The sequence below is a fragment of the Centruroides vittatus genome, unplaced genomic scaffold (assembly GCF_030686945.1).
Source record: "Centruroides vittatus isolate TY-2023 unplaced genomic scaffold, ASM3068694v2 contig_928, whole genome shotgun sequence".
Lineage (NCBI taxonomy): Eukaryota > Metazoa > Arthropoda > Arachnida > Scorpiones > Buthidae > Centruroides > Centruroides vittatus.
In genome coordinates, this window is record NW_027122614.1 from 167084 (window position 1) to 191368 (window position 24285).

Consider the following 24285-nt stretch of genomic DNA (forward strand, 5'->3'; position numbering starts at 1 on the left):
ATATGTATTTATAAATTATCCTGAAAAGTCATTACAATACAGGAGTGACCCAAAAGCCATGCAACCCACACTCTAAACATCTGTAAGAACTTGGCACAGGTATGAAAATGCACGAGATTTACCATGTGTGTACAATTTTGATCCTAAAATGTAAGTTGCATTCATGGATTACTCTGTACTAAGAAACAAAATTTTAGAATAGAAAGATGCTTGTGTTACATTGTTTAACGTTCATTTCTCTTATTTAATCTTTATAAATAACTTATCTTTATAAATTCAAAACTGAATTACTTTGGTGGGTCTAATACTGGATTCATATTAGGCTCATCTCTTCCGTGTCCGGCTGGTTTCTTTTCGACTTCTTCCTCGGATATAATTTCCATTTCCATTTCTATTTTTCCCTAGAATTTAAAATTAAAATGAAAATTCATTAGTAATTTGAAGTCAGTTATCGGTTGCAAATAAATTGCAGTTCTTTTTAGCAGATGCCCGTAGACATTATCATTTCAGTTTCATTAAATATTATAAATGTATACTGACTCCTAGTATCATTCCCTCTTCTGGATCTTCTGCGACGAAAGGCCAAAAGCCATAAATTCTTCTTTTCTCGAAAATGTTTATATATTCTACTTTAGTTTTATGAGACTTCAATATCAGTTTGTCTAGGGCAGTCTGTTTCCGCTCGTAACCCAGTTGCTCTAGAGAACACTTGTCTGAAGTTTTTGCCGGTTGAGGCATGCAAGTCAAGTCCATTTCGAGCGAACCTAAAATTTACTTATCATCTATTTGCAATTGAAAAATTACCCATTTAGTATTAAGTTCGGGAAGCGTAAATACCTATGAAATCGTCTGAGGAAAATGTGTCGTTGTCCCAGATTTGCAAAATTAATTTAGGTGGGAGATGATGTTCGGTCACATCCAGAGACCAGAAGTGTTCTTTCTTTTTTACTACTATGTTGTTTTCTGCCATCAAATATTCAAATGGAAACACAAATCGCCAATTAAAATTACCTTCGCCATCCATTGATCTGTATGTACATGATTTTACATTATATTTTACGTATCATCAAAGGGATCTGTTGAAAATATGATCCGGAATCACATTACCTATAGTGAACATCAGTTTTCTGTAGGTCATCTATGCCACTGATCCATCCTTTAACGTATATATCACTCATTTGTTCTCCCATAATATTAGTTTCGGTAAGGAGGACGTCACAGGTGTTCCACACTACGATTCTCAACTCGAATCTGCCAAAAAAACAATTTTTAATTTCCACTCTAAACTATAATTGATAAAGAAACTAATTTTATATAAATTACTTTGTGGTGCTTCTCGGAGTGATGTCGATTGTAGGACCAGGTTTGCCCAATGAATTTGGAAATATGTCGATCCACATCTCTAATTTTCCCTGTAATGAAAGTTTGAGGTGTTTAATGTGAGGTAACTCAGTTGATATAATACAGTCTTAACTGTGTTGATGTTATTTACGCTCAAACTATGTTTGGAGAATGATTTTTTGCAAAGTATACTTATGAAAGTTGGCATTATCTGTGTCAAAATACAATAATTTCCTAATTAGTGATGCAATATTGTCTTATTAAAGAAATATAAAATCAAAATTCTGTAAAAGTATCGGATATATTCTTTGTGAAATCTTTATTTAGCATTTCTTTTCATTATACTCATCATATTCGCGGTTTTGAGATTATATAGAATCACAGAGTGCCATCGTCTAACTCTCTGCTGTGGCCAAGTAGCTCTGCCAATCCAAAATGTAGCATAAAAGAGTTGGTATCTGATGATAAAACTGCCAAATCAGAAAAAGTGGAACTAACAATGCTGCAGAAGAAAGAAGAGAAAACGGACAGGGTTGAATATACCAAAACACAAAATACTACAGATTGATCTAAAAGTTTGCACCCCTGGTAATTTTCAAAAATTATAACCATGCACTTGAGAAATAAATTATACCATACCCTTTATGTTTATCTAATCTACCATTAATCACAAAAGAAAAAAGTATCCACCAGATAAGACAACTGACCACCAGAAATGATAGCCACTTGTCCTGTACTCTCTGTTATAATCAATTGTTTTCTGCCATCCACATCCAAACACTGTCTTAAAACTGTGCCCAAAGACGTTCTATAGGATTCAAATCAGGTGAATTACCTGGCCAATCTTTCCAGAAGTCTACAGAAATTCTCAAATTGTACAACAGTTTCAATGGCAGTGTGACATTTTGTACTGCCTTGCATGAGCACTGTACATGATGTTTTGGAAACTGGTGTGAGTTTTCTGATACAAAAGGGCATTTTGACCATAGCCATCATTTACAGTCTGCTTTTCTAGTGTAATGCGCAATTCTGTCTTGCAGTAACACAAAATTTCCGCAGGACAAGTAATGGAAATAATGTTTTCTGCAGATGCAGTGCAAATGATCACATTTTGCTTGTTAGGTTTTGGATGAAATACTATCAAGGCTTTCATTGGTAAAGAATGTGGCTTGAAAGAACTTTCCTTGCAGAGTATACCGGCATACCTCTCCCTTTTTAATCTCGTGCAAAACATTAGTTTGTATGCAGTTCAAATTACAGGGATGTCAAATGAAACTTTAAGATCACCCTTTAAATAAAATTGTATGCTTCAGCCGATTGTACTTTGTGAATTTTCAAAGATACTATAGCTTAAGCTTACTGCTATAGTATCTTTGAAACAGTCTTTAAATTTCTTTAACAAGACAACTTAGTGTTCTTTTAATTAGAAAGCTGCTCAAATACTAACTTGGCTTCAATTACTCTAAAATCTTTTTTGATGGTTATACAAATGGCCATATATCAAAGACTATTTATAAACTAAAAGAAAACCTGATTGCAAATTATGAGCAGAAATGATAAATTGTAACTCTGTTTAGTATGAGTCTGAGTTTAATCTACAGAAAAATCTGTTATTTATTAAAACATTTTGACAATAATAAATACCTGTTCTAGCTCAGGTGTGGCCGGGTTATATAATGATCGAGTTTCTACATGTTCAGGCACTAAACTGAATTGGTTCAATATGTAGAGAGCCAGTCTCTGATCCGTTGAACCTAAATGCGAATTTTTAGGTGGAGTTTTTTCTGTGAAGAAACAATAAAACTTGTAACGTTCAAAATTTAATACATTATATACTTAAATAGTATAATTTTTTCTATTCGACTGATTTAATATAAGCAATTTTCATTTTAAATTATCACATGTAGACATCTTGCAATTACAGATTAGCTTCGATCCGAAAGATTAATACGGTAGAACTCCGATTTTATCCGAAGAGAAACTGTAAGCAAATATACTACTTTCTCTTAAACTTTGCTTATATAGTAACTCGAGTAACAACAACAGAAACAAATCATTTTGTCATAATTGATAAAACAGTAACAAGTAACTTTAACACAAGGCAAACATACAAATTTTTATTCTTAAATCTACTCTACGTATTAGCTGTATACTAAATACATTAAATAAAAATGATATTCTTAATGTCTGTTTATACCTAGTCCAGTGGTTTCTCAATTGAAATAAACCACACACATTACCTGTGCCACCAAATGACTTGATTTACAACGAACAGCTTGATGAAATTTGGCATATTCTGCCTTAAAAACATGATTCAAATTTAAGCAACTGAATGACTTTTAAATAGGGCCGATAGACCAATGACTGTTGATAGACAAATGGGAGCAGAACTCGGGTAGTCTTTCTGGCTCTCTTTTGTGTTTGCGTATCAATACGGATTGGACTTCTTGGCTTATGCTTATACTGAAAACAAATTTAGGAGTAGGTTGGATGCCACTCTAGATTTATCTACTCACTTGTTGGACATAAAATAATTTGGAAATTGGCCTTTAACTACAAAAGTAGATATAAGTCCAGTATTTTTTTTTGTACAAAAATAAAAGTTTGAGGTTATGTATAAAAATGTTTTCTCTTTCCTTCCAAATTTACACTATGTAAACAACTCAAATATTAGGAGTAGGTAAAAGAAGGAAGAATGTTGTGGGTTCACAATGCTCGGTAAAAATCACGAATAGAATTAGGGTTCTGCAAAAAATATGGCCACTGAAGATTTTCATGATTGAAAAAGTTCAGGAACCACTGCCTCAGTGAATTTACAAATATGATTCACTTTGAATTTTAATGTGAAATAGCTGAGGACATCCGTTTTATTCAAGTTTTTAGTTATCCAAGGTAGCATCAGTAACCGTTACCTTGGATAATTGCGGTGCTACTGTATATAACCCACTCATTAACCAAAATCTAATTGCAGTTTGGATGAAAGCTTTCAATTTCTTGCAGTAAACACTTCTTAGAACACTGTGATGCTTTTGGTTATATACATCAACAGGAATCTATCTTGGTGTATATTTTTGACAAACACAGACCTAAAGCATTACAGTTCTTTAAAAAGTTTCCATTCAAAGACAGCAATTTCAATTAGATCAGTACATAACTTGTAACTCTTACACATTTTATATTATCTGCAATAAAGCTAAAATTTATACTTACCAAAATCGTTTATAGTATATACTTTATTATCCAAATAAACCTTTTCGTCATTAAATATAGGAGGAGGAAGATTATGTAGATGACAAACCTCCATCAGTATCTCTTTAGGAGTTTTAGAATCTCTCCATTTGTTTGGACCCGATCTATGTAAGTAATGAAATGTGGATGTAAATTACTTGTTTAAAACTATTTGTGTTCGATTCAAAAATAAAATTTGATAAACGATTTTCAAACTGAAGCTTCGTATTCCTCACTAAAGTCCTAAATATGAAATTAATTCTTCATAACTAAATTGATTTTGAGTTTGGTATAATCTGCACATTATATCGATAAATCTGTGTGTACATATCCAATTTGCGGGGTAAGTGAGGAAAATATCTTGGAGAACAATATTATAAGGCATTGTAAGCAAAAATCTAAGTAGTTTCAAAGATATGGCTGTATGAAAGTTCCTCACATACAACAATAATGATGAATGACACTTGTTACACTTAAAACAGATGTTCAAAAATCGAATCCTGAACTTCAACATGCTTTACAAGTTATGTCTAAACATCAATTGTAAAGTGTCTTGAAGTTTGGGATTTGATTTTCAAGTATTTGTTTTGAATAAAACACATATCCATTCGTGATTACTGTTGTATGTGACAAACTTTCGTACAGACGTATCTATGAAACTACTGAGAATAATACGCATATTCATATAAGGATTTTTGCTTACAATAACCAATACTATCATTTCCTTCTTCTCCTGACTCACCCAGTATAATCTGCCATGTCTGTACATCCTCAATAAACAAAGCTGCATATTCCATAACTAAAAACTTAATTATCTTATGCATAAAATTTATAGTTGTGTATACTGTTCCTTATAAATTTTTATCATTTGAATAACATTCGACACAGCAAACTTACATTTGGTAAGTTTTAGGTAATCCGCACGTGGCGCGGTGTTTGGTGACATATCGATTCTCCAGGTCAATCACGGTGGTTCCTATGAGATCATCTCCGCTTGCCAGATCATAATCCCAAACGGAAATGGTTAGATCTTTATCTATAGGAAGCTTTCCCGACAATTCAAACATTCTGAAATAAAAGCAAAATTATAATTTTTCAATAAAATACTTAAAAAGTTTCTTAATATTAACACTACACTCTTACTCTCCAAATATTGGGTTAATGGTATTTGGTTTATAACGACTCTTGTTGTCCCGTTTCTTCTTACCCAGTTTAATACATATGTAAGGATCTGCCTGTAAATGTTAATATCATTATGCTTAAATGGAATAAATATTCAAAATACAAGCCGTACAACAACAGTGCATGACAGTAAATGAAATTTTCAAATTTAAACTTGGACCTAGTGGTCCATTTGACCATTCAAATGATTTTGAAGACAAAATTCAGCCTGAGAGAATGCACGTTGTGGGTGTTTCCAAGCTCTAAGTATAAAGTTGACCAAGAGATAGGGAAGACGAGACAAACATTTTTGTCTACAAATGTATGTTCACAGATGTCACTCTTTGGTGATAGAGAACACCACTTTGTGGTCCCAAAATTTCCTAGAGAGGCAAAGTGGGAACACAGAACAAACATATTAGTCATCAGCATTTGTAAATTTGATACATTATGCATTGTGTTTGAGACGCCCATCGATTCCGAGGAAGACGCTGTTGCAAGGATCTCGATTGCTGCTGCAATTATTTCAATGCTTTGCAATTCAACTCATTGACATTGTCACTTATATAATGTTACCAATCAAAATTGCGACTGGCAATTTCTTTCATAAAGCATGTTTGTTTCCATTTTGTTTATGTATCAGATTAGCCAAAAGCATTCAATGCCCCTCTAGCACGAGATAATGACATCTATGGATATGCATACATTCATAGACAAAAAATGTTTGTACAGATTTTAATAGTAGATAGGGAACATCAAGACAGAGTTTGGAAACAAGCATTCAAGTAAATATAGAATATGGTAAATCGGTATCTCATTTTACCAGCCCATTCGGATCCATTGGAGCGAGATCAAATGCTCTTATAATGTACACTCGTACTATAATCTCTTCCACGGTTGCCTGCGTCAAACCCTGAAAGATTTTCATAGGTTGGGGAGCGTTGGGATCAGATGGGAGTGGATAAACTCTCAAAGTTCCCTGAAAATATTTTAAAATTCAATAAATTCTTATTTATGTTTATTTTAAGGGAAATTTTAAGCACTAGTCTTACTTTAAATTCTCCGACGATACCGGATTCCTCCATGTCTTTACTCTTCCCACGTTTTAGAGGAAAAGTATTGAGGAAATCGGTGAAACTGTGAAATTTATCTACTTTCTCGAGCTCAGTTCTGTAGACCTTTTACAAAAGAAATTAAATTAAAGGTTGATTTAGTTTGATTATAGGAAATTAACATATACCAAGCAACACTCCTGTAAAAAAATAAAGAAACAAAATTAATAACATCGGAAATGTGTTCTGTAAGAATGATTGTTGAGAGCTTATGTAGGGCATGAGGGTAAATTGGCCCCTTATGCATCTTAGTGGCTCCTTTGGCCTTTTATTTTCTGAACAAATAAAATATATAGAATATTTCTTTATAAATAAAAAGCAGTCTTAAAGATTTTATTTTTATTTAGTTAAAAATATATCTATTTATAAGGGTAGGAATCACTACAGGCTGGAAGAGAAATTTCCAGCTCCCCTTGTCTGTCAACACACGAAAAGAACAAATTGGGTCATATTCCAAATCATCCCAAAATATAGATAAATTAATAAAAACTTCAATTGATTATTATTATGCCATGTTGTTACTAGCATATTATTATTTGGCCCAAAGATGGGAAATCTGTGGCCTTTGGGCCACATGCAATGTTTTGTTGCTTCTAGTAAGTCTACTCAAATATAAGACAATAGTAAGTTTATTTTTTAACCTGCAACACAGTATGCAACCATATGATTCCTTTGAAATTTATTGTGTCATTTGATTTGATTAAAAAAGGTCTCTGATTTAGCCCAAATTCAATTGATATCGACATCCCTGTGATGGGGGATACTGCTCAATATCGTTCCTAATCTAAACATATAAAATAAAGGCAAGGAACTGTTAATTGATCCTCTTTGATGATTCTCTCGTGCAGTGTGATAATGTCTTTAGAGGATGCCAAATTTACAACATGCCCTTGAAGAACCATACTGTTTTAGGTATTCTCACAAATAAAAATCATGCAAATTAAGATCCAAAGAATGACACAGCTAGAATGTAAGAAACACATGCCCAATTACTGCACAAAATGTCACAGAAACTGCCATATGCAGTGCCTGATATATGGATTCACTCCATCTCATACAAAAATGGTTGACATGAAATGTTGTTGCCATTCAGTCGAGGTATGACAAAAAGAGCATCCTCGGTATCTCCGAGCCATTGCAGTCTCAAGTCTATTGGACTAGCTTGTTTGAAGTAAAATGGCTCGAGGATAAATATGGCCGTGAATTCATACTGAACTAACTTTAAGCACATTCGGTGTAATCTAGTAGAAAATATAAGGGTTTTTCATAGAATGTTATGTGTTCCACCAAGGTTAAAATGTGCCACGTCCCTCTATGGATCTTCCACGATCATGACGTATCAATTTCCATTTCGGCAAGGCATATCGACACAAAGGTTGATCGAGTTTCCCCATTAGTAAAAGCAACTGCTGGCTTTGGCTATATTATACAGATAACAATGCTCCAATTCTCTTGGTACCTTCCGCACTAAACCTCAAATACAATTATATTAGATGTAGAAAAGGTTTTGAAATTTTAAAAATATACTATGCACAAATCTCAATTTGATGTTACTGAAATTCACTTTTAAAGATATATAAAGTTTGATTCATTTAATAATCACTCACCTCAATTGTATCATACTCTTTTTCTAAATATTTTCCAGACTTTTGGATTTCTCCTATCGACGCATAATATTTTGCCCACCAGTCGATACCCTCCGTTTCTTCCTTTAAGATAAACATTTTTGTATACTGTACTTAGTTAACGCAACTTAGATTTTGCGTCCAATTTCTACTTACTTCGGTTTTATCCGCCATGTCTTCAAGATAATCGGGCATATCGATGGCAGTTTCTTCCACTAAAGCTAAAATTGAAAACGAACAGATTTAAATAATACATAAATCTACTTTCCGAAACATTGATTATTCAAAATAATTAAAATTTTCACAAATATTGATGTCATTAACAGTGTATTGCATATTTCAATTGCAATAAAACTTGATAAATTTTTAAGAAAATAGCATAGAAAGAAATATTGCACATAGAGTGGCTGCAGTAGGAATTCATATGATATTAATTTCAAATTCTTAGATATTATGTATGTAATATGCGTTAAGACAATGTCTGTTTAAACTATAGACCGAGAATGGCCTGACCTTAATACAATAGAAGCCTTTTATTACTTATCAGAAATAAGGCAGGGCCAAATTCTCTATTAGAACAGTATTATATATACAAAGTTTATGTTCGTAAAAAGAATTGTATAAGCAGGTTGTATGGGAACCACAGTAACGCTCTAGACGAGCCATTTGCAGCTCACGAGATTCAGTTTGCCAAGCTCAAGCATATAAATAATCAAGTGTATTACTTGATTACTTATATGCTAAATAAATATAAAATTATGTATCAACAAAAGTTTGTATAAATAGCATTTATAATGAGTAAAACTTTTTCTGAGAAAACGGTCCCTATTTAGGTTAGACACATGAAGTAAACCTGGTAAATGCCATGCCCCTGTTAGTGAGATGTAAATCTACACCAACTACTAGTGTTTGAAGGGTTTATCCGCTCGGTCACTGAAGAATATGATGATAAAGTTAAACATTAACAATGTAAGATAATGGCAATGCTGTTTAAACACTATCACACAGTCTAACACATTTTATGTGTGATACAGTCTAACAAACTTCTCAAATCTTACTTTTATCTTTATTTCCTTCCATTCCAACAGTAACTGCGACTTTCCCAAAAGAATCTTTGCTCGGAAAGACGGGTTCAATGATGAACGTATGTAGACAGGGAATAACGTGAGTTCCAACGATGGGTTTACGTCCAAACTGTCTATGATCTCTTACTTTGATATGCATGGGTGGCATGTAAACTTGTTCAACCGGAAGTAACTGCAATCAGTACAGAGTCGAGTCTAATGTTTTGACATTACTAAATATAAAATTAATTATAAATAAACAACATTTACCATTTCAATATATAATAGAGGCTCGTCGAAATTCGGATTAACTTTTGCATCCTTAATGAATTTGCTTTCGACGATTGTGCCGCCACATTCGAATTCTATCGAAGGTCTGCTTATGTGGGTAAATTCAAATGTTTTCATATTCCTCACACCCCAACAGAGAATCTGAAAATAAAGTAAAAGAGTTTAACAGTCACTTGATTTACGTTTTTCAATTTTTACCTTTTATATTTGTATCTTTTTCCATCAGAATTCTGGGTCAATCGTAGTTCAAATTATTATAATGTACAAGATTCCATAAATCATTCTAATCTAAATTCACAAAGAAAATAATTTAAAATCATTAAGAACTCCTTATTTTTCACTCAGATGGATACTGATGCTATGTATCTAGCAGACAGAATAATAAGATACTCTTTGAGAAGGAAACTATAGTCATACTACTAAACAATGGTCACTAATGGAAATATAAAGAAATGGCTATTGTTTAGAGGTTATTTTATACAAATTTCAAAAATAAACATTCCTGAAGAAATGGCTGCCATTTAGAGACAGCTGTTGTTAGGAGTCAGCCATTATTGGAGGTACAACCATATGTAAAATATGTGACAGAGTGATTAGTAAAGTCTGTATACACCAATGTAACTGATGAATGCAGATAGCTACAGTTACAGACATGGAGTTTAGTTGTAGTAAAGTAAGTATAATGTACAAAACGAACCACTTGCAGTGTCCTTAGCAGTAAAATCTGGAAGTTTCTCTCATAAATGATACATGATACAGAAAGAAAGTTGGTTATAAAGTCATAGAGCACAATGGTTTAGTACAAAAGGACACCCCATATGAATAGCATGAAATGCTAATATGCTTGTCAAGCATAGACAATCAAATGTGTATTTCTTGTGTATTTCTCATGTGTTTATTTATAATGCATGTATTTCTCATTTTCCTACATGATGCATTTGTTACTGTGTATTGTATGTTGTGTATTGCTCATATATATCAGTGTGTAAGGATTTTATTATGAACCCTGTACTCTGTTGCAAAAAATCAACACCCGTTTAAGCTTGTGTGCAGTAGTAACCAAATTCTATATGTAGTGAATAGCAGCGAAAAAATAAAACATTCATTATTATGTCACAGCACAAAGATACATCATTGAAGAACAATTTCATTGCAATGTTACAAATTAGACAACCGGCAAATTCCATCTGGCAATTAATGCAAACCAATCAATGACAAAGAAGGTTTTACAACTTACTAACATGCAATATTTGTGATGAAACTATTCTTAATAATTTTAAAATGGTTCTCAATATTTACTTCAATAGCCGTTCTTTGTAAAACTGGTCTTATCCCAGTAGGAACGATATAAAAATCTCCACGTTTGGGCGGCATAAATGGTAAATCTCCAACGTCGGCCTGTAAAAGATTGATTTTTGATATTTAACCTAGCACTCTTGACTCTTTAAAGCATTACAACCTTACCAATAGTAGTTCGAAAGATGCTAATAGTTCTCCGCCAGGTCTCTTCCCTCTCTTGAGTTCGTACCATTCGAGTCGAGGTGGTCGATATTTGTCGGGATTCAGATGAACAAAAGGGGTTGCAAAAGAGCGGCCCAAAAATTCGTCTTCACCCTGAATTTATAAATGTTTTGATTCAAATTTTTCTGTAATTCTTGTTTGAAGATTCTCCCATCAATCATACGTACAATAGCATCTTGATCATAAGCTTCCACGGCAACTATTGGAGGCTCGCACTTTACAGTCTCTACATCGCCATAAATTATTACTTCATCAAATATTAAAGTCTGGTCCCATATCGGGCAGAGACTTTGGAAAATGATGGCAGTTTTCATACTTTGACTCAAAACAAGACACACATATGTACGGATCTAAAAGTAAAAAAAAAATTATCATTATTATTATTATTAGTAGTGTAACCAAGAATTGGTCCAGGTCCTCCCTTATCTTTATAAATAAATAAGTTAAGAAACAAATCAAATAATTATAGAAAAATGATTTGAACATGACAAACATACTTATACACATGTACTGTACATACAATATCTAAGAGTTTACTCTTCATTTACAGCACTATTGGCTACATTTACATTAGTACCAGAGGTAAATATGACTCAGGAACCCCCTAACATTGTTTCTAGTTACATTGCTGATTACCACTTCATTTTTTTACAATTATATATCTTAAATAATGTCTTAATTCTTAATATTTTAAAATTAATTAAAAATTTTCTACATGGATCAAGGGTGACTTTGAAATATTTCTACATATGATATAATATACATGAGGAAATCAAAGTAAAAGTTCTATTTAGAGGGTTGCATAAAAAACAATCTGGCATTTATTTTATTACTAAAATCTTTATTTAAATTACAATTGAAGATTTATCTTCCGTGAGGAGGATAGATCTTCCACTCTACTCTATTAAGTTTCTACTCAATTAAGTATTTGACATGACCACCATTACATGCAGCAACTTCGACACAAACTGTGATGTTGATCACTCGATGGCAATGGCCAGATGGCTGAGCAATTAGATCCATAACCTAATGCAGAACCTGGAATTGAATCTGGATGGATCAAAAAACCTACGAATGTTTTGGGGATGGTCCATCTGGATGTGTTGGACCTATCTCTCACCAACTAGCTGCCCCATGTGCACCTATCTGAATGCATGGTGGGCTTCCTAAAAAAGAGATCACTTGATGGCATATATCCACATTCACATCACACATTAGGCATATATCCTGTTACTTTGTTAGATGCTTGAATGATAAATGCTCTCAATTCTGTTATTATTTGTGATGTTTTGGAGAAATCTTTTCCTTATGGAATCCCAAAGAAAGTGTCGTGTAAAATGTGATTAATGCATATCTAAATTGAAAATATACAATATATGCTAGAAAGCTATTTATTATACCTGAAAATCCACTTCTGTCAGATGCAATCAGATCTCTCGCTTGATACACATAAGCTCTTAATTGAAATTTATGAGCGTCTGTAAGAATAAAAAAAGTTAAAATTTATTAAATATCTCCTAGAATTTTAATTTACAGTTTCACAAAACAGTAATTAATCATACAACCATATAATAATTTTAAAATTGTTTAATATTCTGGAGCATTTTTATATAAAATGCTCATTATATCTATATTTATTCCATATACAACTTTTAAATGACACATTCTATAAAAAATTGCATTTTTAGATGAACTAAACAGTTAATTAGATATAATGTTTATGGAATATTCCTCCATTAACTCTTTGGGGCTAATCTACAGATGCTTTTCCTAGTTAATGTAACTATAGAACTGCAAAAATCAAGTAGTAATTTATCATTAATTCATCAATTAAGGTTTAATTTTTGAAATTATATTTTATTTCAATTCTTTATCTGTCAAGGATTCTAACAAGACCTTTACTTATGCTCATCAAAGATTTGGTCTGGACAACGACGGATGTGACCAAGTGGATTTGAATGGATGTGACTGAGAAATTTTCATTAGTAGTTTGAGCCTCATCTCTTAGATGAGGCTCAAACCACTAATGAATTTCTGAATGAATTTCTAAACTACTAATGCAATTTCTGATCTGGACTAGATTTCGGATCTTATAAAGTGACAGATTAATAGCTTTGCCATCTTGGCAATTCCACTGTTGATTTTTGGTGTTATTTAGTTATTTAAACTGTTATATTGAGAAAAGTCTCTGTGGATAAGCCTTTAGACATAAAATAAAATGTAAGATGCACTATATATTACAGAAAGACTTCAGTAAAACAAATTTAATGTCTAATTACATACAGTTTGAGTATGGAAATTTTTATTTATATTCAAAAACACAATTTGAACATAAAAGATTGTTGGAGTTTTAATATCATTTAAGTCTGTGCATCATAAAAAAAAATAAAGGTCCCTCATTTTCTTCATGATGTGAGAACAGTTGGAACAATGTTGTTCTCCAATGGTGGATTAGACATGCCAACCCTTCAGATAAGGTTTTACTCCAACGACCCTGAGCTCTTCAACATCATCTCACATGATTTCTCCCTGTAGGGATATATAAAAGGTCATGTGTACATGCCACCACTACCCGCACAAGGCAAACCACTGCCTTGGCTATATACGCTTGTGATAATGAGATTAAACAAGAACTCTAACAAGCTGCCCAATACAAAAAACATACCATACAAATCAGCTCAAAAATTCAGAGGTGTTAGAAATATTTAAGGCAGACCTACACGGCCTATCTAACAATTTTAAAGAAGAAAAACAGATCTGAAGGGTATGGCAGACCAAAAATTGTAATAGATAATGAACTGACTGTAATAATAGGTAATAGACTGTGAATAGATTGGATAATTAAGAAAAACTTTAGAGACGAAAATGTTCAAATCTGAATATGTTGGAGAGTCTTCTACACATTCCAATCTAGAACGCCAGTACCAGAAAGATTTGATTTTGGAAAAATCTACCTGTAGAAAATCTTAGGTGTAGGCTGAAAACATTAGTAACACACTTATATACAAGGCCTACATAAGGTTGATAAACTTTATATTGAGTTCATCTTCCATTTCGCGTAAGGTTTGTTATTGTATATCATATCTAAGAGACGTTAAATGACATTAAAACCCTGATAATCTTTTATGAGCATCCCGTATTAAAATTTCTTATTCTGTTTAAAGTTAGTGAAAGAGTAGAGTTAGTGATATTTTTAATCTAGTTAAACAAGATTATAAAATAAAGTTTATTGCAAGAAGTAGTGACGAGTAACAAGCCCGAATGACTCATCACATGTCACTGACTACGTAATGTTGCCAAATCGACCTCTTTGCTCCCTTGCTACTTCATGCAAGTGAACTTCTTGTTTACTTATATTTTTATTATGTATGTAATTTTATGTATTAAAATCATATTTATTAAGAGAAAACTATAGATAATGCATACGTTTATAGATTAAATACAGACGAGGGCAACTGAGCATAGCCAACTTGGCATCTTCCACAGTCTGAAAGAGAAAACATAGAATTTCATTTTATTTAAAATTATATTATTTATCAATTAATTTGAGTAAGTTATAACAGATTGTCGAAAATAATAAATTGACCTGTTTCGATTCACTCGTGGATGCTTCGGAACCCATAATTTTCCTCACAATACTTGTCTATATGTAAGAATAAAAAATAAAAAAAAACAATTATTAAATATTTTGATTAAAAACAACTTAAATTATTTATAACAATGTTTGGTATGCAATAAATTGATATGATATAACTTTGTAATATGGCACTCTTGATTATCTGAGATTGCATTTAGTGGAATACATACAAATGAATCATTAAGTTGTCGCAAAACACTTTACAATTCATTCATTTTGCAGACTGAAAAGAAAGGAAAGATAACAGTAGACTTTGCCAAAGGTCCAGTTTATTGCAAGTTAACTATGTGATATATTTGCATGTATTGCTCTTCATATTTCTTTAAAAGTTTAACACAGTATGACCCTAGTTACTATGTCAAAACACAGAATAGTTCTTACCATTAAACAAAAATTAGTCTCCTAATTTGACGTATTCCTATGCTGCCTACGCCCGAATATTTTACATATTTGATTTACTAGTCCCGTAGGATTTGGATTTAAACAGATGAAAATATACAAAATGGGTGAACAAGATTCTACCCTCACCAAAAACAACACAGTGAAATGAAGAATTAATCACATTTACAATGAATATACTGTCAAGGCAATAATAAGACAAAAAGATTCATCACCTACCTATATATATAAGTCATAAAGTTAAAGTGTAAGTTGCAAATTTAGAAATTAGCATTAAACATAACTCAAACTAGTTACACATGCAGCAAATAAGACAAATAATCAAAGAAACCAGTGAGTTTGATGAAGATCCAACAAATATAGAGAGATTACTACGATGACCAGGGTTATGATTGTTTATAGGAGACCTCCTAATGTGTTTCCAATCATCAAGAATGCCGACGTGGCCAGTGTTTATTTTTACTTGACTAAAGGGTGGACGGATGACAACATGGCCAGGAGTCTAACCATGTTGTCATCTGTAGCCAATATAATATCGAAAAGAAGATGGCCAAGATAGCACTAGTTGAATACATGGGGACGATGGTTTCTAGATCAACTTTCACAATGCAAATATAATATGTCACATGGCAAACCGAGTACGGTCGAAACATTTTGAGGCCTTTGAGATTTACAAAACAATTAAGAAAGATGAAGCAATTAATTTTTGAAGAGAGTGACTCTCTTTCTACAGCTTACTGTGCATTGGTTGAACTTCTATAAGAACACGCTTTGTGTTTTGTCAACCTACCATAATAAAAAGTATCTTGAATACAGTCAGATTAATATATATTTTAGTAAATAATCAAACAATTTATAATAATTTTAAGATTTGATTATATTATATAAATTTTGGATTAAAAACTAACCTTTTTAGGAGTAATAGCCAGATTGAACACCAGAGGTGCACTGGGATCCTCTGCAATTAGTTTCCTGTGCCAACGTCGCCTTCTGACCAGATCCATTCTTCGTTCCTTTGCATGAAATTTCATGTTAAATAATGGTGCGTACTCCCATCCTTCCTCTGTGACTTGCGAATCCACAGAAGAGATGGATATGGTGTCGAAATCCTATATATTTAAAGTTTTTACTTGCTTATCTTGCTATGAAATACATAAAATACTTAAAAAGACAGATTACCTTTTCAGAAAAATAATCCGATATTCCTCGAAGACAGGCCCTCTGTCGGATCCATCTTCTTCTACGACGAAGGTGAAGTGTCATTTCTACAGGTTGGAAGCCGCTTTCTTCCATTTCGGCGGTGTATTCCCAACCTTGATAGCATTAAAAAGTTTCTATAGGTTATACTATTATTATTTTGAGGAATAAATTATGAAATCGAATGCTAACCGTCTTCGTCTACAGCTCTATTCAAGTCAATTTCCCAATTAGTCTCCCATATCCATCCAGATGGAATTTGCACTTCATTCTTGGCCACCGTAGCCTCCCCACTCTAAAAATTAAGTGTTTAGTAATGTTCATGTTTAATTATTTTTACTAAATTGTATCATCTATCAAATTAAAGCATACTACGTTTTAGTTATTTATCAGGTATCAATTTTATAAATGGAAATAACCAGTGATGATTTTAGGTTGTGCAAGGTCCCAAGTAAGCTCAAAATTATGTAAAAAAAGCCTTATAAGTTTATATAAAGCCTTTATCATGCAATACTTGATATTTTACAATGTCTGGAATTAACTAGTATTGTTTGTTTGTGGGTTTACATGATATATTAGACCAAGGAGTACACAGCATGACAGAAGTATTAGTTTAGTCTGTAACTATTTACGGCAGTAATCTACATCATCGACAGTGGCATGCCGTCATTGGAAGCGGTGGAAGCGCCGCTTCCCTTGTATTGTCTAAAATATAAATTTTCATATTTTAACGTACTTTGAATTAATTAAAATTAATATTTTATTATAACCGCATTATGTGCTTTATTACAGATTTCTATACCAAATGTGGAAAAAAAAAAAACGATAAGATTGCTATTTATATTCGAATATCAGTGGCGGAATGGAAGCGCTTACGTGACAGCTTCTACAGCGAGAATAACTGAATGGTGTAAAGCAGCCAGAGGGCATTGGCGCATGCGCTTTACAGAGCACCAACCTCAGCCGGTTTAGCTGGTGGAAAATACACACGTAACGCTTCCAACGATTCTATCCCTTAGCCATTGGCAGGAAGCTAAGTAAATTGTTTAAGATTTAAAAAGTAAAGAGTATTCAATGTTATTTTTATGTATGTTTTTTGCAAAGTTATATTTAATTATAATCTTCTTTGGTTAATGTTACCTTAAATAGCCAAGATGGCGGCTCGTCTCTAATTCCAGCAAGGAAACAGTGGGACGCACGTTCTAACCTAACCTATTCTGATAAATTGGTTGCTAATAATTATGGTAATTTATTAGAATAGATTAGGTTAGGTTATAACGTGCGTCCCACTGTTTCCTTGCTGGAATTAGAGACAAACCGCCATCTTGGCTACCTAAGGTAACATTAACATTTTCTTTTAATTATACTGTAATTATATTGACAGATTTTCAGACAAAATCTTTAGAATTTTTATCAGTTTTAGATGTTAATAATTTTAATATTACGAAAAACAATTTTTCCAAATGTGTTTTAATTCTTTAAATTAAGTAAATTTTATGGGAAATTTTTTGGTTTATCTAAATTACGTGGTGAATCGCAATATTTATATTCGTGTCCAAACTATATTGACAAGTAATTCTTAGACATAAGAAGTATCATAATTAATGACGATCCGAACTAAGACGTATTAAAAGAATTATATGATTTAATATCATTAATTTTTACGGTACCATCTACCAGTGGGTCTGCTGAGCGCAGTTTTTCGACCACGAAGCAAATTCGTACATTGGCCAGGAACACTCACTCAGTCGGAGGAAACATTGTCGTTGCTAGCATTGCTTTCGATACAAAAAGCTTTCAAATACGTTGATGGAGTCGACGACCAGCGACTTTTATGATAAAGTAATTAACGATTTTGCGGAAAAAAATCGTCAAATAGAGTTAGTTTGTAAAAAATTAAAAAAATAAGTTTTTCTGTTTTTGTTTGTATCGTATCAATTTGTATTATGCGTGTATTAATTGTATTTTATAACTAAAATACATAAATCGTTTATTTTTGTCATTTCCAGTATTTATTTAAAACTTTTATTGAAATGTCATGTACCGGACTGGTCTGACCCATCACGAAAGACGCGAAAAGCCGGTTAATTTAGAGAAAAATTTGTTAGTTTAAAAAAACATAGGTAAAACTCGTTTGTAGTCGGACACCCATTGTTTATATCAAACTGCCAGGCAGAAACCATAAATCGCGGAAGGAAGTCCTATGATCGGTAGAAGATCAAATTCATCTTCGATTTTCTCTTTTCTCGTTCTCCAAGTAAGAGTCTCGTTACGTTTAGTAACCAGGGACCAACCACTCAGGAAGCGCGATTGAGGGAGAACGACCAATCAAAATGGATAAAAGAAAGAACGGAGATTAATACAATTCCCGACAATCGAGGACACCTGGTACTCGGTTAATGTTCCGAATAACCAAAATGCTGTGTGTCAACGCGCAAAAGGAAAAAAAAAAAAAAAACAGTTTCTCGTCTATTGTGCCAACAAGTAACCCATGCCACTTTGGACTTAGACCGTGATCCCGACGCCAACAGAGGAAGTCTCCCCATGCCCTAAAGACTTGTCAACGCCACTGTTCCGGGGCAGTGGCGTAGCAAGGGGGGTGCAAGGGGGTGTATCATGCACCGGGCGCCACTCGCAGAGGGGTGCCCAAATGGTCTCCAAGACAAATTATATGTGTTTCTGGAGAAGGGAGGGGCGCTAATAAAGTGTCGTGCCCTGGGCGCCAGTTATGTTCGTTATGTTCGCTACGCCACTGTCCAGGGGCCACCTTCGATCGACCATCAAAGAACCACATCGACGCCCAGGATGTCCGAATGGCTGATTGTCCTAAAGCAAACTATTTTGTACATACTGTATGTTTATTTTGTGTTTCTTTTTTGTCGGTTTTTGTCAGATACGCACGTACGAATGGACCCTAGACCATTACTGATGCACAATTAACTGATTGCCCCTAGAAATCCGCTTCTTACAGAAACACAGCTTCCCTATCATTAAATGTCACGGCACGCCATTGATCATCGAGTACAAATTTACATTTTATAGAAAGGTGAGGACCTGTCAGATTTGTCCATTGTCATCCAGTAATAGTATGTACAACACTTTATATCATCTGGAAAGGTTTATTATTTTAGATGACATTCTGTGGCCTTGTTGTATTGAGAACAGGTTAAAAGTATGCAACAAACCTCGCTAGTATTGGACACAGAGTATCAACAGAGTATTTGCAATCCCTAAAAGTGTATTCTAGGTTACTTTTGCCTATAATTACCACTAAAAGGAACCAATGCCTTATCTAATTATATAATTATATGTCTGTCTGTTCAAGTATCATGTGACAATGGCTGAGCCACTTTGTATAAAACTTTAAGGACAGTCATGGGAAGGCTATAGGCTATTTTTCAATTTGCATCTGTTTGAGTATCACACAAGAATGGCTGAATCCTTCTTGCACTATACAATGTATCTAGAGTAAAATTCAATGTAAAATTGTTTCTGTCAGAGTTACTAAATTATAAGTGCATATTCTTTTACTGTATACATATTTCAGAGTATATTACTTTTACTTAATACATATTACCCAAGCAAAGATGGACACCTCGGCAAGTAAAGACTCATATTTTAGAATTAATTATATTATCTTCTGTTTTATTAAGTCTGTAAAATTCCAACCATTCAAAAAGCTTGAGAAAAGGACTGAAACAAAAGCCAAAGTAGCCTCAAAACATTTATTTCATTCAACTAAATGGACTTCTTAGTAAATAAAATAATTATTTCTGTTTTTCTTTCATTTCTTATTATATAAATAAATAAATAAAATAATTACAAGATCAGTCCACGGAAATAATGCGGGTCCCCAGGGTCCTCCTGGCATTCGACTTTCGTTTTCATAAATTTCGTCTGTGCAAACCCTGTGAAACACTTCGTCATCATACATCATGCTGTAAATTAAAACAGAGATTTTAGAAATCTCCAAGTATTAATTTTATGAAAAATATTTACGGAACAATAGACCTCGGTTCGGGACTAATGAACCAATCTCCGTCAAATTTCCATCCGTATGGGGAAATGAAATTTTCCTGGGGTAAAGCGATCTAAAGAAAATGTTTCAAAATCATTAATTTAAATATACAGAGTAAATATTTTATTATTTGAAACAGTTATTTTCAAAAATTACATTAAAAATTAGCATTTAAAACTCATTTTATGTCGTTAGATTCTTTAATAGTTTAGAATAGTTGGCGACTTTTACCACATGGCCAACTATTCTAAATTACACATACGCTTACTGCTCTGAGAGTTTTTCAATTAAGTATTGGTCAAAACCTTAGAAATTTTCATAACTGATTTGACCAATGTATGTTGGATCATATCCTTTGCCACTTGCTCACTCCATCGTGAGCCTAACCAAAACCCGTAAGAGTAGTACCGGTTTTACCACTAGACTTCGTAGGTGATTGCCTAGAGGCATTGTGTACAAGGGTGCCTGCCATCACTACAAAAATAAATAAATACATAAATAAGTTTTCCTTCTTCCTAATGGCCACCTTTAATCGCTATAACTACTTGTTTGCAATGCAATTGCACTATTTGTATTTATCAAGATGACAAGATTGGTCCAATAGTCCACAGTACACTTGTGTTCGACGTTATGTCGATAACAAAATGTCAAACGTCAATCAACATGGTACTTTCAACTAAACAATTTCATTTGGAATGTTAAATTTTTGACAATATTTCAGTATACCGAAATGATGCCTAAGAGTAAACTGATTCTAAAATCAGAAGTGCACAATGGGCACAAAAAAATATCCTCTTAGTATCTGTACGAGTCTAATTCACATTATTGCGGTAGCAGTTTCATATGTACTACATTCCAACTGTACAGAAACAACCAGCAGCGCCGCTAGCTGTTTGAGCACCCGTGTGCAATACCGATTATTGCCGCCCCTGTTTAGCTACGACTACCTATGCTGAACTTGCCAGCAATACCAATTTTCCGTCCCCTGGACGTGCCGCCCGCGTGCGGTGCACGCCTTGCACGCCTGCTTACGGCGGGCCTGGAAACAACATAGTAGTTTGCATAGATGCTTGAAAGGCTGTATAACTTCCACACTGCAGTCAAGTTGAAATTTCTCAATGTAAATGATTATGACTTATTCTGGCAGCCAATTGCTCAAGATAATGTTGCGACCCAAATATCTGCACCAAATCATGTGAACTGGTCTTCAAAAATAAACAAAAGCTTAAATATTCATTAATATAAACAGTAAAGAACAAAGTGTGAATATAGAAAACAGAATATTCAAAGATATTACATTATGAGAATATAATTAAAAAATCTTAACTTACAGATCCACTAGCATCAGACCAGGCGGGTCTAGTCATAGCGGGGCCGCTGGTTGTCCATTTTCCAAAGACATTTACCTGATTCTCGTACTATGATAAATATTTTAAAAGTCAATTAACTTGTATTTAAATGAACTATTACAACTGACGTTATCTATTCGTAAAAGTAAAATTCCTACCGTTTCGGCAAACACGGACATTTCTGCATCTGTCTGACTGGTGCTCCAAAACACATCGTACACCTCTAAACCAAACCATAATTTTATTCTCAGGAGAGCAGGAACTTTCCAATATTTGCTAAAACTTTTGCTATTCTTCATCGAGTCACCACCGTCGATAGAACTTGCTTCCAGAATTGGATACTATAAGAAGATAAAAAAAACCAATCAAGTAAATAAGTTTGCTTATTTACAGGAAACAGTAATTCAGAATCTATGAAATAAAATCTAAAAAAAGATACGAAGACATTGCTTTCTTTGTGTGCGACTCCTACAAGGGGACAGGACAGACAGACAGACATTTGTCGAAAGACTGGATTTTAGAGAACCCGCGACAAGGGTCTGTAATGGAAGCACTGTTGAAGAAATAAAAAGTGACTTTCAACAAAGATACCCATTTTGGTACTTATATTTTCATTTTGGATCAATCTTCAACCTTAGCTCCTGTAGACTAAAAAGCAGAAATGAACGTAAACTGTACGCAGTGTCCCTCGATTCTGGAAAAATACGTAATCCTCAAGCCCCAATACCAGATACCAAGGTAAATTTAGTGCATTAGTGTTTAAATATATTATTTGTGTTTCTCAAAAGAATCCAAAAGCAATTTTTTTTGGAGAATGGAAGAAGCATTATTTACTATTTGTTTATTCACACACAGTGTAAAATTTGTTTTCTAGTCTAAATGTCACTAAGACACTTAATCCAGTAATGTTGCCATGGCATTCATTTAGCATCGAGACTAATATACAGACCAAACATTGCAAGTTGAGATTGTGTGATAAAGTGGCTTTAATGCGGTTTTGATAAGCAAGCTGAAGACGTAGCCTATTTCAAATTATTCAGCCATATAAAAGCCATTTTGCTTGACAACGCTCCCACAATCCCATTATTTTCTCTGAAAACTACTTACCATAGGGTAGCACTAAAGTGCTAAATATTGTTTAGGTTTCCTGATATAGAAAATTGCTCTTCTTCCAATTGGAAGCAGAACAATTTTCAAACCGCCCTCTGCATACGAATAGACTTACAAAAAACTGCAGTAACTGTTAAAATGTATTTTTTGTCTCTGCATGTAAACTTTACAACTTGGTTCCTGAGGTGTGAGAAAAACAGAACAGAGAAAGAACAGTGCATAACCTGTTGTAATGACACAACAGGTTATGTACTTTTTGGGAAATGTTTCTTTTATAGAACTTTTAAAATTCATCAATAAAAAACAAAGCTACGGCAAATCCAATATAACAATTGTTTTGATTGCAGGTTGTACACTTTAAATTTTAGTTACATCTACAAAAAAAAGTTGGTTAAATCTATCCGTAACCATACCTTTAGCATCACAGACTGTAATTTTCCACAGTATTTGCCACATCTCTCCAAATCCGGACTGAAGAGGATCTGGTGGGTGGGTATTCTACAATACGCTACTCTCTTCTTTCCGCTCAGCATCCATATCACGACATCTGGGATACTATTTTGAGTCTAAATTGTTTTTTTAAAATATGATTTTACTAATGGTTTCCGAATATTATAGAATTCTTTCTTTATTTTTGCAAAAAAATGTGACTATATTTAAAATACAGTACCAAAAACAAGTTAAATAAATTAATATATAGAAACAAAAAATAAATTTGTTGGCCAAAACAGATTAATGTCTGAAAAGTTATTGTACAACAGAAATATTTAAATGAAAAGTGAAGCTTTACATACAACATTGCAGTTTCTCCTACAGCAAATGTTGGAAATGTCCCCCCAGAGATCCAAAATCTGGGTGACCGAGGTCTGGATTCCGTGGGAGATTACACGATTACCACAAAGTGAAAAGTTGGGACACGTGACTTACAAATCTCATACACAATGAATTATGTATAACTTTGACATCATTACACATTTCCCACTGCACAATAACTTTTCGGACACTTTGTAATAGGCCGTACTTAACCCATTCACTTTTCTTTACGACTCCTTATGAGAAAGTTAAGTCTAAAATTAATCGTTTAAATAAAAAACAATGTGATAAACAAGATAAAATTTTGCAATAAATAGTTATTGCTGCCTTGAACATTAATAACATTGTTTTCTACCTGGCTCTTTATGTTATGGCATATTCTTCAATATAATACAGACCCAAATAACAATTTGAATCTA

The 24285-nt window shown here is 33.4% G+C and overlaps 1 protein-coding gene across 2 annotated transcripts in view; it reads right to left on the reverse strand.

Moving 5' to 3' along the window:
* LOC136984785 (myoferlin-like) overlaps positions 1 to 24285 on the reverse strand; it is a 49611-nt gene that overhangs the window by 629 nt on the left and 24697 nt on the right. Inside the window, exons 1-20 of one of the 2 annotated variants that reach the window (XM_067281916.1) lie at positions 14770 to 14786; positions 12744 to 12821; positions 11511 to 11693; positions 11287 to 11436; positions 11122 to 11220; positions 9802 to 9963; positions 9526 to 9724; positions 8624 to 8688; positions 8450 to 8551; positions 6783 to 6908; positions 6554 to 6709; positions 5713 to 5804; positions 5467 to 5637; positions 4552 to 4694; positions 2986 to 3125; positions 1324 to 1412; positions 1108 to 1251; positions 838 to 1028; positions 541 to 764; positions 292 to 401 (exon numbers count right to left, since the gene is read on the reverse strand). In XM_067281916.1, coding sequence (XP_067138017.1) covers positions 292 to 401; positions 541 to 764; positions 838 to 1028; positions 1108 to 1251; positions 1324 to 1412; positions 2986 to 3125; positions 4552 to 4694; positions 5467 to 5637; positions 5713 to 5804; positions 6554 to 6709; positions 6783 to 6908; positions 8450 to 8551; positions 8624 to 8688; positions 9526 to 9724; positions 9802 to 9963; positions 11122 to 11220; positions 11287 to 11436; positions 11511 to 11657 — 2510 coding nt within the window. In that variant the 5' untranslated portion in view covers positions 11658 to 11693; positions 12744 to 12821; positions 14770 to 14786. Of the gene's footprint in view, positions 1 to 291; positions 402 to 540; positions 765 to 837; positions 1029 to 1107; positions 1252 to 1323; positions 1413 to 2985; positions 3126 to 4551; positions 4695 to 5466; positions 5638 to 5712; positions 5805 to 6553; positions 6710 to 6782; positions 6909 to 8449; positions 8552 to 8623; positions 8689 to 9525; positions 9725 to 9801; positions 9964 to 11121; positions 11221 to 11286; positions 11437 to 11510; positions 11694 to 12743; positions 12822 to 14769; positions 14831 to 14929; positions 14987 to 16287; positions 16489 to 16558; positions 16693 to 16768; positions 16872 to 20399; positions 20515 to 20587; positions 20668 to 21925; positions 22013 to 22101; positions 22285 to 23466; positions 23620 to 24285 lie in introns of those variants that run through there. The other variant, XM_067281915.1, reaches the window with a different exon arrangement.